The 21,193-nt window shown below is 40.7% G+C and overlaps 1 protein-coding gene across 1 annotated transcript in view; it reads left to right on the forward strand.

Moving 5' to 3' along the window:
• LOC135058077 (hexokinase HKDC1-like) overlaps window positions 1–20,685 on the forward strand; it is a 117,902-nt gene extending 97,217 nt beyond the window's left edge. Inside the window, exons 15-17 of the mRNA XM_063963702.1 lie at window positions 14,122–14,277; window positions 17,665–17,898; window positions 20,252–20,685. Coding sequence (XP_063819772.1) covers window positions 14,122–14,277; window positions 17,665–17,898; window positions 20,252–20,405 — 544 coding nt within the window. The 3' untranslated portion in view covers window positions 20,406–20,685. The remainder of the gene's footprint in view (window positions 1–14,121; window positions 14,278–17,664; window positions 17,899–20,251) is intronic.
• The last annotated feature ends 508 nt before the right edge of the window (window positions 20,686–21,193 follow it).

A 21,193-nucleotide genomic window follows, 5' to 3' on the forward strand; every position in this document is an offset into this window, starting at 1 on the left:
ATCTTATTCTGTACGATTTGATCTGCCTGTAAATAAAGAATCATATAAAAAGAGCGGTAATATTCAAGCTTGAACTCTCTTTAAGGAATCTTAACTTCATAATTTCATAAGTCATATATATATATATAAGGACCGCATATATTTATCAGCCACTTAGTAAGCCTGACATAATATACTTGCAGATATATATGATAAATGCATATTAATTGAAATATATCCATATATTAAATACCATATATGATATATTAAATATTAATATTCTTAAATAAGATTCCATAAATCAATATTGGCGACCACGAATTGGACTTGTTATTACTGAATCTGATTATCTGATTTATAATATTTATGAGGAGTAGCAAATGCTATAAGCTGGCTACCAAATCTGCAGAATCACGGTGGGGATGTATCTATGAAAATTTATTACCATTGTGTAATGTCAATTTTGTATTCTGTATAACCTAGGATAAATGTGTTAGTGCAATGTACGTTATTTTAACTAACATAATATCTATTAGGAAGCAGCACCAATGGCTGTAAGCCTGCTGGCAAAGTACAAGATCACAGTGGAATAGGTTACAAATGAGAATAAAGAATTTAAAGGCCTAGAATAGAAAATGTGCACAGTGGAAATGAGTATTTCCAAATAAATGTATAAATGTACCAGGTATTAGAGTTTAACCTTAAGACACCGGTCAATCTTAAGGAGAGGATACCTTCAGTACTAAAAACAAAGAATATATAAATTTAGCATTGTAATGTTAAATATGCAAAAAGTTGCAGCAGCATTAGGAAAAATGCGCAGAACTGCGGCTTTAGAAGCCAAACAGAAATGTAAAGAAGGATCAGGTTCACGTCTTCGTAAGGCGTGCCTGACCATTAATGCAAAAATGCATTCATTATTTAAGTCCCTTAAACAGAAAAATAAACAGAAAAAGTTTGGGGCAGAAGCAAAAAGCCTGGCAGATTGTAAGCAAACTGTCATGACCTCTCAGGAGGAGATAAAAGAAAGTACAAGGGAGAATATTGTAGATGTAGGTGAGACTCAGGACAGCATTGTCCATGTGCAGCACACAGAGTCTGCTATGGTCACACAGACCACCAGCAGAACAGCCTCTTTGGTAAATGAAGAAAGTAGCAATGTGCAGGATGTGTCTATCATCAGACAGCACATTAATGTAAAGGAGGTAGCAGCAATAGGAGATGTCCCCTATACTGTTTCTACTAAAGGGGAAGATTATTGTAACTCAGATTATGAGTATTCTGCTGAATACACTCTCAGAGTTCCCAATGTAAATGAAGAATTTGTTATGCCCTTAGGCAAAGGTGAATTGTCAGCAGATTTAAACACTGATAGCAGCAGTACAGTGCACACAGGGGTGGAGAAGTTCCCCATGGTGAAAACTCCCATGGCAACCAGAGTTGCAAACCTTGAAATGTATTCACCTGGAAACATGTTTAAAGGGGAAATCCATGGAATTAATTCAGGAATGCATGTTTACAAACAAGGTTCCCAAACTTTTGTAACCCCCACACAACACTCAGAGACATCTAGTGATGGTGCAAATGTTTGCATGCTCTCAGAGAGACCACATGCAGAGTGTCATTCTGCAAACCACACACCAATTAACAATGACAAAAAGGATCACCAGGATGAAAATGTTTTTATGCCCTGGTGCCATAACCATTTTATTACAGGTGTGGAAAGACAGAAAGCCCTGGGACCTGCAATACATATTTGGCAAAGTCTAACAAGTTTCTCTCCCCACAAAAGTAGGTTTTTTCAGAAGCTCCAAGATTCTTCCAGACTAAGGAGCCACGCCAAGCAGCAAACGCTATGGTTGGAGACAGTCTGGGCCCAGGCTACGTCACAAGGGAGTATGGTCACAAGTGAATACGGTAGTATCATTCCTTTACTTGTTAGATCCAATGTAGCCATTTTTTGCTTTGATGTTCCAACAGCCACAGTTTCCAAATTAAACCTGCATCATATCTGCAGCGACAATTGTGCTGTCATTGACACACAATGTGACAGGAAAGATTGGCACAGGCCAGAAACAATTGTTTGTTTGTTATTCAATCTTTAAAGACACATTTGTAAATTCTGTACCTGATAACATGCAGCAGGTAGGACAGAATGCATAGCAATCTATGTTAAATCACTGTATAAATATCTGTGATATTCATTGTATGTCTTTTTGTTTGATTCATAGTAATCCTGGCAACCTGTATACAGAATGGTGCAAGACTCCAAAAAGACTCCAATTTACAAGGGAAAAGGTCTTCATTAACCCTTTCATCGCTGCTATCCAGCAAAATCTACATAGCATCCCTAAAGACGGATATATGGACAAATCCTCAAGGAGTTTTCCAGTTTCACAAGAAAGGGGAAGGTTTTCATTAACCCTTTCATCACAAGTAATCATTACTTGTCTTTCAAACTACATGTACACCCCCACAACAGTGTACAGCACATCTCATCACTGTGATTATACAGAACTGTCTCATCCCTTCATATACCTTAATCAAATATATGTGTAAACATTTGTCTGATAGATATATATATATATATATATATATATATATATTTTATATCATTGTATTATATACCCTGTAAATATTTTATGGTTTTTTTTTATATTACACAGTAGATACTACCTATGCTTCCTTCGTAAAAGCTTCAAAAGTAATTAAATATCTAATACTGGATGGAATTAGATTTAGTCAAAGACATTCCTAAATGATATTTAATATCTGTTTGAAGCAAAATTGTATTCATTTATTGTATTGACAGGATGTTACTATATACACATCAAAAGCATTTTAAATAATTATTAGCCAAAATATAGGTAGGATAGAAAACGCCTTTATATGGGTTAAACTGGTATAGGGTTATTTAAGATTGAGATATATAAATAGGTTCAAGGTAGAATAAGGAGACTTAAGACTGCATGGTAATTTATTTAGTGAGGAAATACAGAACAGAGTAGGTGTACTACTCACAGCCATTTGTGGTACTATTGCCCGAAGACAATTAAGACCTACTATTAACAAGCAAGGAAAGAAAGAAAAAAAAAAGGACTGGTTCACATATGCCTGTTCTATTCAAAATCACAACCTGTTTTGTGCAAAGCAATATGGACACTGGTCACAACTGCGGCATTGGATAAACGCAAAGGAAACAGAACTGCTAAAGACTGTATAAAGACTATTACTATTACTGAGGGTCGTCACAAGTACTGAATGTTCAAGACACAGCACTCGACGTACACAGCCCTCTGCCTCAAACAGCGAAATGACAAGCAAAGGAGCAGCTGCTATGAAGAATTCTACTTCAACTGCCTTCATGATGCAAACGTAATACATCTCCAATGGCAAGCAAACCACGCAGATGACATTACTATCCCAGTAAATTGCTACAGACAAGAACAGCAAAAATGTCCAAACGTACTGATCCAGATACAGAAAAAAAGGTCTACAATTGGGCTATGGTATTCCAAATGTCTGTAGAAATTAGTTTTCCTCATGAATACTGAATAAAAACCTCAGTCTTGTCTGCTTTAGTTAAAAAGTAGAATAAGGTTAGGTAAGCTAAGAATTTTTAGAGATTTTTAAAATCATAATGGTTATTATTATTACACTTATGGTATATATTATGGTTACAACGAAAGTTATGTTTTGAAGAAATATTTTGAAATGTATTTGGAAGCAATTACGCTAGTTTAATGTGTGGCCAATCAAAATAATTTCTCATGGCCACAAGGGGGCGACTGTTGCCTTATAGGTAATTGTCTGCACTTAGTATAATATTAGGGCAATAGATGTTGTCTGAATCAAAATATAATTCATTATAAATAGGCGATGTTACCATAGTGGACAGTATAGTGGATATATATAGTAAGGAATAGATATGAAATAAGTTTGAATGTATGAGGTAATGTTTAGCTGATTTAAGAGATTAGGTTTGTGTATGTGTTTATATAGATATACTGTATATTTGTGTTTTACTGCAAGATGGTAAAACAGTGTGGGGAACAGGTTTATTCTGCTCTAGTCATAAATAAGGCTAGAGAGGTCACAGTAAGATCAAGAGTCATTGTAGAGAAAAGGTATTAGGCCATAAATGATAATAGGTGTGTGACAGAGCTCTGTTGGTCATTGGAATTCACAGGTGTGCTTACAGTAGATCAGAATCAAGAGTGCAATACCTATCGCAATTATAAAACTGGTTTGTCTATTGTCCAGTAAAGGTTAAAGCTAGGGAGCAATACAACAGAACTTTGGATGAAAAGACATTCCAGATTTTACAATACTATACTTGCTTAAGGCAGTGTGGACACCACACTTTTATGACACCATGCCTCCGTGAACAGGACACGACAGCCCAGTTCAATGTTTGTTTTATTACACCTTGGAATCTGACAAACCTATAATTACCTATTCCATTGGAAACTATGAGAATATGATAGTTTGAATTGGTAAAATATGAGATAAAAGGACCAGACTTGTAGTTAGGAGTTAGAGGAAGAAGGAAGGAGGAGAAGGAGAAGGAAGGAAGTCAGTCAGGAGGAGAAGTCATGGAGAACATGCAGAAGGAATGATTCTTGGGATGGCAATCTTTAACTTGCAAGTATAAATATGATAGTAATTGAAACTGTTTGTGAAACTTATGTCATGTTGTTTTATGTTATGTAACGAAGGAAGCATAGCATAGCTTAATATAATAATTAGTATATATATCACTACTGTGTATATCTTATTCTGTACGATTTGATCTGCCTGTAAATAAAGAATCATATAAAAAGAGCAGTAATATTCAAGCTTGAACTCTCTTTAAGGAATCTTAACTTCATAATTTCATAAGTCATATATATATATATAAGGACTGCATATATTTATCAGCCACTTAGTAAGCCTGACATAATATACTTGCAGATATATATGATAAATGCATATTAATTGAAATATATCCATATATTAAATACCATATATGATATATTAAATATTAATATTCTTAAATAAGATTCCATAAATCAATATTGGCGACCACGAATTGGACTTGTTATTACTGAATCTGATTATCTGATTTATAATATTTATGAGGAGTAGCAAATGCTATAAGCTGGCTACCAAATCTGCAGAATCACGGTGGGGATGTATCTATGAAAATTTATTACCATTGTGTAATGTCAATTTTGTATTCTGTATAACCTAGGATAAATGTGTTAGTGCAATGTACGTTATTTTAACTAACATAATATCTATTAGGAAGCAGCACCAATGGCTGTAAGCCTGCTGGCAAAGTACAAGATCACAGTGGAATAGGTTACAAATGAGAATAAAGAATTTAAAGGCCTAGAATAGAAAATGTGCACAGTGGAAATGAGTATTTCCAAATAAATGTATAAATGTACCAGGTATTAGAGTTTAACCTTAAGACACCGGTCAATCTTAAGGAGAGGATACCTTCAGTACTAAAAACAAAGAATATATAAATTTAGCATTGTAATGTTAAATATGCAAAAAGTTGCAGCAGCATTAGGAAAAATGCGCAGAACTGCGGCTTTAGAAGCCAAACAGAAATGTAAAGAAGGATCAGGTTCACGTCTTCGTAAGGCGTGCCTGACCATTAATGCAAAAATGCATTCATTATTTAAGTCCCTTAAACAGAAAAATAAACAGAAAAAGTTTGGGGCAGAAGCAAAAAGCCTGGCAGATTGTAAGCAAACTGTCATGACCTCTCAGGAGGAGATAAAAGAAAGTACAAGGGAGAATATTGTAGATGTAGGTGAGACTCAGGACAGCATTGTCCATGTGCAGCACACAGAGTCTGCTATGGTCACACAGACCACCAGCAGAACAGCCTCTTTGGTAAATGAAGAAAGTAGCAATGTGCAGGATGTGTCTATCATCAGACAGCACATTAATGTAAAGGAGGTAGCAGCAATAGGAGATGTCCCCTATACTGTTTCTACTAAAGGGGAAGATTATTGTAACTCAGATTATGAGTATTCTGCTGAATACACTCTCAGAGTTCCCAATGTAAATGAAGAATTTGTTATGCCCTTAGGCAAAGGTGAATTGTCAGCAGATTTAAACACTGATAGCAGCAGTACAGTGCACACAGGGGTGGAGAAGTTCCCCATGGTGAAAACTCCCATGGCAACCAGAGTTGCAAACCTTGAAATGTATTCACCTGGAAACATGTTTAAAGGGGAAATCCATGGAATTAATTCAGGAATGCATGTTTACAAACAAGGTTCCCAAACTTTTGTAACCCCCACACAACACTCAGAGACATCTAGTGATGGTGCAAATGTTTGCATGCTCTCAGAGAGACCACATGCAGAGTGTCATTCTGCAAACCACACACCAATTAACAATGACAAAAAGGATCACCAGGATGAAAATGTTTTTATGCCCTGGTGCCATAACCATTTTATTACAGGTGTGGAAAGACAGAAAGCCCTGGGACCTGCAATACATATTTGGCAAAGTCTAACAAGTTTCTCTCCCCACAAAAGTAGGTTTTTTCAGAAGCTCCAAGATTCTTCCAGACTAAGGAGCCACGCCAAGCAGCAAACGCTATGGTTGGAGACAGTCTGGGCCCAGGCTACGTCACAAGGGAGTATGGTCACAAGTGAATACGGTAGTATCATTCCTTTACTTGTTAGATCCAATGTAGCCATTGTTTGCTTTGATGTTCCAACAGCCACAGTTTCCAAATTAAACCTGCATCATATCTGCAGCGACAATTGTGCTGTCATTGACACACAATGTGACAGGAAAGATTGGCACAGGCCAGAAACAATTGTTTGTTTGTTATTCAATCTTTAAAGACACATTTGTAAATTCTGTACCTGATAACATGCAGCAGGTAGGACAGAATGCATAGCAATCTATGTTAAATCACTGTATAAATATCTGTGATATTCATTGTATGTCTTTTTGTTTGATTCATAGTAATCCTGGCAACCTGTATACAGAATGGTGCAAGACTCCAAAAAGACTCCAATTTACAAGGGAAAAGGTCTTCATTAACCCTTTCATCGCTGCTATCCAGCAAAATCTACATAGCATCCCTAAAGACGGATATATGGACAAATCCTCAAGGAGTTTTCCAGTTTCACAAGAAAGGGGAAGGTTTTCATTAACCCTTTCATCACAAGTAATCATTACTTGTCTTTCAAACTACATGTACACCCCCACAACAGTGTACAGCACATCTCATCACTGTGATTATACAGAACTGTCTCATCCCTTCATATACCTTAATCAAATATATGTGTAAACATTTGTCTGATATATATATATATATATATATATATTTTATATCATTGTATTATATACCCTGTAAATATTTTATGGTTTTTTTTTATATTACACAGTAGATACTACCTATGCTTCCTTCGTAAAAGCTTCAAAAGTAATTAAATATCTAATACTGGATGGAATTAGATTTAGTCAAAGCCATTCCTAAATGATATTTAATATCTGTTTGAAGCAAAATTGTATTCATTTATTGTATTGACAGGATGTTACTATATACACATCAAAAGCATTTTAAATAATTATTAGCCAAAATATAGGTAGGATAGAAAACGCCTTTATATGGGTTAAACTGGTATAGGGTTATTTAAGATTGAGATATATAAATAGGTTCAAGGTAGAATAAGGAGACTTAAGACTGCATGGTAATTTATTCAGTGAGGAAATACAGAACAGAGTAGGTGTACTACTCACAGCCATTTGTGGTACTATTGCCCGAAGACAATTAAGACCTACTATTAACAAGCAAGGAAAGAAAGAAAAAAAAAAGGACTGGTTCACATATGCCTGTTCTATTCAAAATCACAACCTGTTTTGTGCAAAGCAATATGGACACTGGTCACAACTGCGGCATTGGATAAACGCAAAGGAAACAGAACTGCTAAAGACTGTATAAAGACTATTACTATTACTGAGGGTCGTCACAAGTACTGAATGTTCAAGACACAGCACTCGACGTACACAGCCCTCTGCCTCAAACAGCGAAATGACAAGCAAAGGAGCAGCTGCTATGAAGAATTCTACTTCAACTGCCTTCATGATGCAAACGTAATACATCTCCAATGGCAAGCAAACCACGCAGATGACATTACTATCCCAGTAAATTGCTACAGACAAGAACAGCAAAAATGTCCAAACGTACTGATCCAGATACAGAAAAAAAGGTCTACAATTGGGCTATGGTATTCCAAATGTCTGTAGAAATTAGTTTTCCTCATGAATACTGAATAAAAACCTCAGTCTTGTCTGCTTTAGTTAAAAAGTAGAATAAGGTTAGGTAAGCTAAGAATTTTTAGAGATTTTTAAAATCATAATGGTTATTATTATTACACTTATGGTATATATTATGGTTACAACGAAAGTTATGTTTTGAAGAAATATTTTGAAATGTATTTGGAAGCAATTACGCTAGTTTAATGTGTGGCCAATCAAAATAATTTCTCATGGCCACAAGGGGGCGACTGTTGCCTTATAGGTAATTGTCTGCACTTAGTATAATATTAGGGCAATAGATGTTGTCTGAATCAAAATATAATTCATTATAAATAGGCGATGTTACCATAGTGGACAGTATAGTGGATATATATAGTAAGGAATAGATATGAAATAAGTTTGAATGTATGAGGTAATGTTTAGCTGATTTAAGAGATTAGGTTTGTGTATGTGTTTATATAGATATACTGTATATTTGTGTTTTACTGCAAGATGGTAAAACAGTGTGGGGAACAGGTTTATTCTGCTCTAGTCATAAATAAGGCTAGAGAGGTCACAGTAAGATCAAGAGTCATTGTAGAGAAAAGGTATTAGGCCATAAATGATAATAGGTGTGTGACAGAGCTCTGTTGGTCATTGGAATTCACAGGTGTGCTTACAGTAGATCAGAATCAAGAGTGCAATACCTATCGCAATTATAAAACTGGTTTGTCTATTGTCCAGTAAAGGTTAAAGCTAGGGAGCAATACAACAGAACTTTGGATGAAAAGACATTCCAGATTTTACAATACTATACTTGCTTAAGGCAGTGTGGACACCACACTTTTATGACACCATGCCTCCGTGAACAGGACACGACAGCCCAGTTCAATGTTTGTTTTATTACACCTTGGAATCTGACAAACCTATAATTACCTATTCCATTGGAAACTATGAGAATATGATAGTTTGAATTGGTAAAATATGAGATAAAAGGACCAGACTTGTAGTTAGGAGTTAGAGGAAGAAGGAAGGAGGAGAAGGAGAAGGAAGGAAGTCAGTCAGGAGGAGAAGTCATGGAGAACATGCAGAAGGAATGATTCTTGGGATGGCAATCTTTAACTTGCAAGTATAAATATGATAGTAATTGAAACTGTTTGTGAAACTTATGTCATGTTGTTTTATGTTATGTAACGAAGGAAGCATAGCATAGCTTAATATAATAATTAGTATATATATCACTACTGTGTATATCTTATTCTGTACGATTTGATCTGCCTGTAAATAAAGAATCATATAAAAAGAGCGGTAATATTCAAGCTTGAACTCTCTTTAAGGAATCTTAACTTCATAATTTCATAAGTCATATATATATATATAAGGACTGCATATATTTATCAGCCACTTAGTAAGCCTGACATAATATACTTGCAGATATATATGATAAATGCATATTAATTGAAATATATCCATATATTAAATACCATATATGATATATTAAATATTAATATTTTTAAATAAGATTCCATAAATCAATAACAGGCATTCGCACACTTGCAAAGCAAAAATGCACTCCCCTGTGGGCAGCGACTATGCGTTTGCACGGCTCCTTAAAACAGCTAGCGTGCGATCAACTCGGAATGACCCCCAGTATTTGTTTCTCATTGTAGAAAGATCGTTACAAGTTATGTCAGCAGTTAAATCATTGCCGTAGCTAGACATTTTAGCTCTGTGTGCAAGAAACAGCATTGGCGCCCCCTCATATTTATAAGAGGGCCAGTGCACGCCAAAAATATAGGGGCGTGGCTTCATGGAGAAGGGGCATGGCCACAAAATAATACCAATTCATATTATGCTACACAATAGTCTCCATGATTCAAATTACACCGCACAGTAGCGCCACTTACACACATTACACCAGTAGAGCCCCTTTTACACATTACGGCAGGTAGAGTCCCTGTCACACATTACAGTTGGTAGAGACCCCTTTTACAAATTACGGCAGGCAGAGCCCCCTTTTACACATTATGGCAGGTACAGCCCCTTTTACAAATTACGGCAGGTAGAGCCCCTATCACACATTACTCCAGGTAGAGTCCCCTTTTACACATTATGGCAGGTAGAGTCCCCTTTTACACATTACGGCAGACAGAGCCCCCTTTTACACATTATGGCAGGTAGAGCCCCCTTTTACACATTATGGCAGCAGAGTTTCCCTTTTACACATTACGACAGGTAGGGTCACGAGAGAGAGATAGAGAGAGAGAGAGAGGGTGGGAGGTATGGTTGGCAGGTAGAGAGACACAGAGAGAGAGAGGGGTGGGAGGGGAAGAGAGATGGGAGAGGGACAGAGATGCTATGGCTTGATTTACATGAGCAGCAGCAGCTAAGCTCCAGTAGCGGGAGCCTAGCCTGAGCACATGGGGAGACACACACACACACACACAGGTACCTATGTAATGGTGGCAGCAGTGCACTCACCTGGCAGTGGCGGAGCTGAGCTTCCTCTTCCTGGGAGTGTGGGCAGCCATAGCTGCAGTGGAGGGGGATGTCCCTCTTCAAACCATCCTCCTGACATCCCCTGTGCGGCTCTCTGCTGGGAGGAGGCACGTCCTTGGACCAGCCTGTATGCTGGAAGGACACTGGGCTGCTGCACGAGTGTAGGAGCAGGGGGGAGGAGCGGAGACTGAGACTGCTGCCCAGCACTGATGGCTATTGTATATCAGCAGCGATGCGTCCGTCAGAGGGAGCTTGGCGCAACGCTATGGTTATAAATTGTAGTAGGCAGTGCTGCAGCTGGTGGTGGCCAATGAGGGTGTATGCGGATGGTGAGCCAACTGCACAAGTGTGCTGTGTGCTAGGCACCATCTGCCCACACCAGTTTATGCCCTGCCTAGACACCTACTGCCAGACACCACTTCTAACACAGATACTGCTTACTGAGACAGTCACCCATTACTGACAGATACGACTTGCTAACACAAACGCACTGACACAGGCGCTGACTGACAGAGATACACTTAGTGACACATCTTACTGACAGACAGACACACTTACTGACAGACACTTATTGACACAGACACCACTTACTGACAGATACTGCATACTGACACAAACACAAACACACTGACTCCCCTTAAAATACATACTATTTACTGACACAAACACCCCTTACTGACATTACGCGCACATTATTATACATACATACTGACAGACACAATTAATGACACAGATACCCTTTACAGACACACAGGGTCGGACTGGCCCACAGGGGTACCAGGGAAACCACCAGTAGGCCCCACTGCCTGAGGGCCCACTCCTTCCTCTAGGGATCAGGTTCCAGACTGTGCACTTGTATTATACATGGTAGATATGTTGCATTACACTGCACTATACTATTGTGTATTTCAAGCCTTTGTGGAGGCTAGCCACACACCTAAGTATGGGTCCCTATAACTGCATTCCCCCGGTGGGCCCTTCATAGCCCAGTCCGACACTGCAGACACACACAAGACACCACTTACTGACCGATACCCGGCACTTACTGACACACTCATTTATTATGCATTCACACAGCCCCCCCCCCCCCCAAAGCTCACCCCCTTTCCCACCGGCCATCAGCAAGTGAATGTTACAGCAAACACCCCTATCCCCCTAATACCCCCCCCTTCCCCGTGTCGATGCGATGCTGCCGACTTTAATGCTAATTATCTCAGCTTCTATGCGGTCCACCGACCCCAAAAAACTAGAGGGTCTCACCTTCACAAAGATACCTGTCCCGTTATCAGGAGCCTTGTAGGAGCGGAGATATCAGGCCTCAAAAGGGACCAGTCACAGCCTGCTTTCCTGTTGCTGGAGAGACGATTTATATAGTGGTCAAAGGCTGTGACTGCAACAGCTCCGCCCACGCTGCGCCCTAAGCAGCAGGTCTCCGTTGCTGCCTTCTTCAAAGTGTTCACACACTTTGCAAGAGCAGGAGGGGGTCAGAGCACATGAGTATAGACTACCTGATCAGCACTGCCTACTGTACTATACACAGCGAGCAGCGCAGCAGGTGTCTGCCTAATCACGGTGGATGCGTACGGTGCGCCCACAGGGCAAATGCGCTGTGGGCAAAGCACCATCTGCCCATACCTAGTTACAGCCCTGGGTTAAATCTACCAATAGAAAAGATTGTTTTTTAAGCCACATGATTCTATGATTTCTTTTTTTTATCTCAAATTGTTTGTATGTTCTGTGTCTTATTTTCAGAGTATATTGAGACATGACACTACAAAAATGTCAATATAAACTGGAAAAATGGGGTGTTCTAATGGTTATACGAGAAGTATACAGTATGTCTTTGTGTAGATTTGTTTGCTTTTGTAAAATACTGTCAATTATTATTTATTAAATCACTGATGATAGTCGGCAACAGAAGAGCATCATAAAAAAATATCATTACTTGCTTTATTTTGTTTTATTTTTTTACTATTTCATTGTACAGATTGGAAAATGTAATTACTTGGTAAGAGAAAAGAAGTACATAACTCAGCCTTCTACAAACAGCTGCCTGAATAGGCAATTCATTTTACTTCAGCCTTCTGACTGAGACAGGACAATGAAGTGTGTACATTTGTTTGCCCAACTTGTTGGTTACTACTTGTATAAACAGCAATTACTGGAGATTGCTCCATTAAGTAACATGAGTGCATTAAAATAAGTGCAGAAATCACAAAAGTGCTTTAAATAATGGGATGCGGTTATGTGACCAGCGGTCGGGAGACCGCTGACCACTGTGCCGACGCCGGGATCCCGAGCGGTGAACAGCCCGACGGTCGGCATGCCAACCAACAGGGACTATTCCTACTCACGGGTGTCCACGACACCCATAGAGTGGGAATGGATCCTGTGGCGAGCAAAGCGAGACACTGAGTCTGCTGCGTGGCAAGCGCAGCGAGCCCGCAAGGGGCATCGTTGCGCTCGCCCCCTGCCGGCCATCTGAAATCCGGGATCCCACCATCGGTATCGTGACCGGTGGTCTCCCAACCGCTGGCCACATGAACCCAACCTGTAAAAAATGAATGGAGAATACCCCTACCACTATTATTTATGCTCATTACCTAGGAGGCACATTGGCTTAACAAGAAACCCCTCAGTATTCAGCTGGAAGTGATCGGTAGGATTTTGTGTAGCCCCTGTATTGTGGGGTGCATGGGTCTCATACATAGGTTTTAGGCTGTACGTAGAGGATGAGTCTCACTCACCATTAGCAGTAAAGGATCAGTTAGATAAAAGAAAGCCTTTCCCTGTGTTGAAGCAGAGAATCCTGATTATGAATTTCTCGCAGAAGAGGGGCTGCACGCAGATTCCTGATTATCGGGCATCTGCAGCTGCGCAAGACATGTGCAGAACGGGCCTTGCAATTGACATGCAGCGGCATTAAGGGGTGTGGGCAGGGAGCGGAGGAAGGGCTGCTTTACTGAAAAGGGTGGGGGAGGGGAAAGCCAAGGGTCTGCATATCACCACGCCGACTTCCTGGCCTCGCAGCCCCCACTTGTTGGATCCCATCTTGTGACGTCGGTCGCAGTGCTGGAATCACAGCTACATGCAGGAGGCGTCTCTTCTACTGTGATGTCTGCTACATGCCCCTCCTGGAGTACGGACGGAAATTCAGTGCTAATTGCATGCGGCATTGAACTTTCATCCGACTCTGAATCAGTCCTAAAGTTCACAGCAAGAGCTGGAAAATATTTTTGTCTTGCAAATATTTGTGAAACATTTTTATTTTATATTATTAGATCATGCGGTTTTGTTTAGCACTGTGCTTAGAATTTGACTGGGTCTGTTTTGCACTTATTAGACTCTACCTGTTATCTAATTATCTATTTGTATTTCACACAGCTATGAAAAGATGACCAGTGGCATGTACCTTGGGGAGATTGTGAGACAGATTCTGATCGACCTAACTAAAGGCGGCCTCTTATTTCGTGGACAAATCTCCGAACGGCTGAGGACAAAAGGAATATTTGAAACAAAATTTTTGTCTCAGATTGAAAGGTTATTGTTATGTGTTCTGACTCTGAGATTCTTGGTTTGCTAATATTGGCCCTCATTCCGAGTTGGTTGATTGCTCGCTAGCTGCTTTTTGCAGCAATGCAAACGCTAGGCCGCCACCCTCTGGGAGTGTATCTTAGCTTAGCAGAAGTGCGAACGAAAGGATAGCAGAACTGCTACAAAAAAGATTGTGCATTTTCTGAGCAGCTCGAAACTTACTCCTTCCTTGCGATCACTTCAGTCTGTTTAGTTCCTGCTTTGAAGTCACAAACACGCCCTGCCTTCGGCCAGCCACTCCCCCTTTTCCCCAGGCACGCCTGCATTTTCACCTAACACGCCTGCGTTTTTCAGAACACTCCCGGAAAACGGCCAGTTACCACCCAGAAACACCCACTTCCTGTCAATCACTCACCGATCAACAGAGCGACGAAAAAGAGTCGCTAGACCTTGTGTAAAACTGCATAGTTTTATGTGAAAGTACGTCGCGCGTACGCCCTGCGGCCCGTACGCATGCGCAGTTTTGCCGTTTTTTTTACCTGATCGCTGTGAAAATCGGCAGCGAGTGATCAACTCGGAATGAGGGCCCTTGTACTGTACTTTAATCAGTAAAATAATAATTTAAGATTTTTATAAGTGTGTACCTTACGTCAGCAACATCATACGTCTTTATCTTTTTTTATAGCAGTTTTAGAGATAGAACACAGAGAGGAAGCTAAACAGGTAGGGAGGCCAGATTATATAGTAATTAAATGATACATAGAACATTAGCAACATGATACATTTTCCTATAGCAAACACAGGGCCTTAATCAACTTCAGTTAGAGTTTTGCTATTTTAACAAAACTGCAACTGGCTGCGATTGCATGCTGGGGGCCACCCAGCACAGGGCAAGGGTGCCCAGTATGTAAATGCCTGGCAACGATGCGATTGCAATGCAATTGCTATCACATCGATGAATTTTGGATGCCCCCCTGCCTCCGCAGCCAGGCTGCAAAAGCAGACGCAGAACCGCCATATTTTGGGTCGCAGAGGCCGTGTGTGGCATCAAGTGGCCGCCCCGAACCCGCACCTTATTTTCAACGACATGCCCGTCAGCGGCTGAGGGGGAGAGTGGTGGGTGTGGTCTCCCACCCCCAGCACATCACGCAGGGAGAGAGAGGACATGGCTTCTGCAGCTGCCTTTCTCCCCAGTGCAACACACAGCAACACATGCCATGTGCTAGGCTGAGGAGAGAGGCTGCTGCAGAAGCCGTGTCCTCTCTCTCCATGCATGATGTGCAGGCGGTGAGGGATCACACCCTCCACTCCCCCCCTCAGTAGCCCCGACACGGGTAAAGTGTACGCTCTCCCCCCACCCCACCCCAATGCTACTGGCTATGGTTTCATAGTGTATCTAGTGAATGCAAAGGTCACATTATCTTATTTGCACATTATGGGGAAGATGTATTATTTGTCGCTATGGGAGAAAGTGGTATCAGCACACGTTATGTGCACTGATACGCTTCTCCCTCATGTATTACTGTGCTGATGTGTGCTACATGAAAGGGGTACTCCCCCTGTCATTATTGGCGCTGTGTGCCAATGTGCCAGCCCAAGTATGAACGGTCCCCTGACCATTCAGACAACTGTAGCTATTGATTTCTACAGCTGCAGGTGTAGCGGCCCCATTTACAGCCACTGTCTGTGGCTGCTGGCTCTGGGCTGCACAGGAGATCTTGCGATGGTTGCGAGATCATGCACATACCCAGTGAAGCTGGCTGGGAGGAGAGACACAGTGCATGAGCACTGGGCTGATGCGCTGGTGGGTCTGACAGGTATCGCCTGTGGGAGGAGTTTTCACTCTCTCACTTTGGATGTTAATACATCTTGTCGCTAGTGCTTCCTGCTTCCCTTTGATAAAGAGGCGAAGCAGGAAGAGCTATAGTGGCAAGATATGTGGCGTTATAATACATTTACCGCTATATAATAATGTAAGAAAGTTTTCATGTATAAAAGAGAGAATTTCTACACATCATAAACATGCGCACGGACTACCTCCTCTACCCCTTCCTCTGGGACATAAACTGCTCACCTGGGCCGCTCTGGTAAGCAGTCTATATCCTGGAGGGGGAGGGTGGGAAGAACTGTCCATTATTGCTGCGGAGGGGGAGGTCCCAGAGTGGTACACCCTTGGCTCCTGTGCATGCCTGTGCTACATACTTAATAAGAGCAAAAGCCACATCCATTTTTTACCCCTTCAAATATTAAATAGGAATTATTTAACTATTGCTAGGCTAAATCAATATGATAAATTAATAATAAAATAGATGGACATAAATTGCTATAATATAGCCGCGATGCTAATGAGTGAACCACTATGAGCTTGGAAGCTAATCTGTGAACAACCAATTGTTAGTAGCTAGAAGAGGTGCTCATTGTCGTTATCATCATTACTGTACCCGCAAAACATATGCCTCCAAAGCAGTAATCTAGTAATGCATCCAAGTCTAATTCAGTTGCACTTACTGTACATGAACAGCCCATCACTGTAGTCCGCTTACTAAGTTACTATTGCCCAACCCTGCCCCCACCATCTCTCTAGATGTAAAGTCTTAGATACAGTATGCACAAATCTGCATGGGACTTATGCTTTTTGTGTGTGTGCATGTGTAAAACAAAAATACATACATAAAACAGTTGTTTGTCTAAATCTGAATAAGGCCCTTTGGGGCAATTCAGGACATGGCCGGCAACATTATTATTATTATTACCAGTTATTTATATAGCGCACACATATTCCGCAGCGCTTTACAGAGAATATTTGGTCATTCACATCAGTCCCTGCCCCAGTGGAGCTTACAATCTATATTCCCTATCACATGTACACGCAGTCATGCTAGGGTTAATTTTTGTTGGAAGCCAATTAACCTACCAGTATATTTTTGGATTGTGGGAGGAAACCGGAGTACCCGGAGGAAACCCACGCAAGTACGGGGAGAATATACAAACTCCACACAGTTAGGGCTATGGTGGGAATTGAACCCATGACCTCAGTGCTGTGAGGCAGTAATGCTAACCATTACACCATCCGTACTGCCCATCACAAGTGTTTCCTCACAACTCATAGAGGTGCACCGTATATGGGATCGGGGCACCGTATATGGTGGACAAGCGCAGCCAGGGTTCGGTGGCACGTCACGTTGAATTAGATCGGTCTAGTGTAGATGCATTGGACATTGGAGCCCAATGGCTAAGCATATATTTCATTTTGTGCCAGAGGAGCTAGTAAATAGGACAAGGCTCTCAGATAATTATATCTTATTACTGCCACATATTATAACGTGTAGAGCTGCTGTGTGTATTTTGTGTCTGTAGTTAATACACTATATCTTTGTATAATATCTTACACAGTGATCGTCTGGCTCTGCTCCAGGTCAGGAAGATCCTCCAGCAGCTTGGCTTAGACAGTACGTGTGATGACAGTATCATTGTGAAGGAGGTTTGTGGTGCAGTATCAGCGAGAGCAGCAAAGTTATGTGGAGCCGGCTTGGCTGCAGTTGTAGATAAAATTCGAGAAAACCGGGGTCTGGATCATCTCAAGACTACCGTTGGTGTTGATGGGACTTTGTATAAGTTACACCCACAGTAAGTGATAACGCAATATTAATGTAATCAAATAATACAGGATTTACATAATGTTTGGAACTTGTATCTACTGTATACGGATTTAACCTATTCATTAAGGTAACATTATATTAATTATTTTTAAAGACCAGTTATTCACATTGCATATTAAGCTGTCATTTGCAGTGTACAGTGACCATCAGGAGGTTATAAAGGGGTTAGGATAATGTTTTATATGGCTCTCACATATTTATTTATGCACATTTATCTGTAATAAAATATGATTTGATTGTTATTGGGCAGGCTTTAAAATATGGACAGAAGTATATCATATTCATCATCAGTGAAAATGTGTGGCAGGGGTATTCATATACCCTCCAACTGTACCTTTTTGGCAGGTACAGTACCTTTTTTTATGGTCTGTACCTGCCAAAAAGGGCTTTGTACTGATTTTTGACTCTCCAAATTAACAGTGAAAGTATAGGGAAGGGGGTTGTGGCTACGCCCCCTTTTACCTGTTGCCACTCCCCTTTTCCTAATTTGTACCGTTTTTCATGTGTAAAATGTTGGAGGGTATATATTCAACATATAGCAACCCCCGCCAGCTGATGTGGAACTACACATCCCAGCATGCTCTGCCACTATTTTGCTATTAGGGCATGTTAAACTGTAGTAGGGCATGCTGGGATATGTAGTTCCACAGTTGCTGGAGGGCCACATGTTCAATACCCCTGATGAATGGAGACCCTCCAAATTCACTTATTCAGCACAAGTACCAGACGAGCAGCCTCTGATTTTTCTGTGTCCAAAACACCCACACATTTGGTTATTTGTAAATTTAACCAAACAACATTGCAAAATGTGTGATTTTATTCACGGCTGGGCACACTACCAAATCCCCTAGATAATGTTAATGTTGACTTTTCTCCAGTTGGTTCTATGATTTATTTTGGAAGATTTACTGCAGTACATCAAAATATTACAATAAAGCCACAACCAATGGCTCAAGTATGCAGGGCGGATTGGGAACAAAAATTTGTACTAGTGGCCCCACTTTGGCAGCACCAGAGGTGTAAGGTCTAGCCATGGGCCATGGCAGCAGCACCCTCCCCCTAAGACTTATTATGAGCACATTATATGATACACCTTTAGAATTTAGGAAACTATATCATTCTTTAGAAAGATATATTTTCTTGCCTATTACACCAACCATATCCCAATCACTATTCACTCAATCTTATATGTCAGCCAAGCAGGCAGACAGAGCATACACTAGATCATCTGCAATCACAGGCTAAGTGGCAAAGTAATTTTCATATATAAAAATTATTTTGCATCTTATTCATTATGTCTAGAAAAAGGACCACATGTCCTCAAACAAAACAGGCCCGAGGGTGCGTCGGCCCACCGGGAATCTTCCCTGTAAGCCCTATGGTCAATCCGCCTCTGCAAGTATGGTATGGAGTTTCTCTCTAAAATATCCAAATAGTCTATTCCAGATCTTGAACTGCATTTGCCCAGCATAAACACAAGCACACGTAGTGCATGTCTTGCATCCATGGTATGTTCAGCCTTATTTGTGTGGTGAATGCTGCAATGCATATATGCCATTTGAAATAAGAATCATGGCTTCTTATGAGGCACATACACACAGATTTCATTGCAATTATAGTGATGATGTAATAATTCTAAATGTTCTTGATACAGTCAGGGGGGAATTTCCCATTAGGCATGTGAGGCATGTGCCTAGGGGCGGCACTTGTTTGGGGGCGGGACTTGATGCTTGTGTTGGTACTGTCAGCCCAAAAAGTACCAGTAACTGCAAATATCTCCACAGTAACACTCCATTCAAGATGGTACCAAGTGCCATCTTGAATGGAGTGTAAACGGGGAGGACATGCACATACTGTCCCTGTAAGCTGTCCTACTTAGTAAATATTTATGCATAATTAAAAATAAAAAGTCATAGTTAGCTTTTTTATTATTATTTTATTAAATTGACTTTCAGCAAATGAAGGCTTATAGCCCATCAATAAAAATAATAAATTTAGGCAGGCGGGGGGCGGCCATTACTGTTGTGCCTAGGGGTTCCATCACCCCTAAATCCGCCCATGTATACAGTACAATGAGAGAGTTAGCCACATGGATAAATTATGCCTATTTTAAGCGCATTAATGCTGCGTTCACCAAAAGGCTTAGTGAAGATTGGGCTGAGCAGACCACGGACCCACAAACATTGCCATATGTATACACCAATGAATGACACAACATTGTTTTGTTTATGTGTTATGGGTTTGTAGCACACTATTGAGCTTATTGCTACATTTTGAATATCATATATTGTGTTTATATTAATATATTTTTGTCTTCTTAGTTTCTCTAGGATATTGCAGGAGACAGTGAAGAGACTGTCGCCAAAATGCGATGTGACATTTATGCTGTCTGAGGATGGGAGTGGGAAGGGAGCGGCACTCATCACTGCAGTAGCCAAACGGTTTCACAGTCGAGAGGGAGAGGAAAAGAGTTAACAAATTGTTTTGCAAAAGTTATGATAAACTGCACATTTCTACGCAGACAAACCAGCAAAGAAATGAAATAAAATACTGTAGCCTTCATGGCAGAGAAAATAATGTTGGATATAAACAGGAATTGTATGAATCTCTGACCCATAGTATAAAATCTGAAAATGTGTCCTCTTGTTCATAGCTGAGAAATGTGGGCCTACCACTCACCCGGAGGGCGCCGCACCAGGGCAAGATCAGCTGCTGCTGCGCCCCCCGCTGCCCGCTGCCCCCCGCTGGCTGCTGTGAAGGGAAACTAGGCGCGTACGCGTCTAGTTTCCCTTCGTGGAGAGGTCCTTTACTGTGCGGTGCGCGATGACGTCATCGCGCACCGCACATAATTTTAGTCTGTACAGGGGGCGTAAATGACCACGCCCCCTGTACGAAGCCACGCCCCCTATTGCCGCCCGGGGCGCACAGAACCCCAGAACTGGCCCTGCTACCACTCTCTCCCGATCTCTGAAAACTGGTATAGAGGAACAGCTGCTGTACCAAGCAGATGTTTCTTTTATTGTTGTAGACTCTAACAGCTATGATCTGGTTGCTATGGGTTACAGCACCATTGTTTAGTTCACCAGTTTTTGCACATGTCCTCCCTAAGCTTAGGGAGTTTTGAGTAAAAGTATTTGCATTGATAAATTAAATCTCTCAAGTAAACATGTGCCACTTTTTATTTCTGTACCTTATGTATGAAATTTGCATTAAAACCTGTATCAGAAAATCCTATGTTTTCATTTTAGAGATTAATTTTTAAC

This window comes from Pseudophryne corroboree, chromosome 3, assembly GCF_028390025.1.
Source record: "Pseudophryne corroboree isolate aPseCor3 chromosome 3, aPseCor3.hap2, whole genome shotgun sequence".
Lineage (NCBI taxonomy): Eukaryota > Metazoa > Chordata > Amphibia > Anura > Myobatrachidae > Pseudophryne > Pseudophryne corroboree.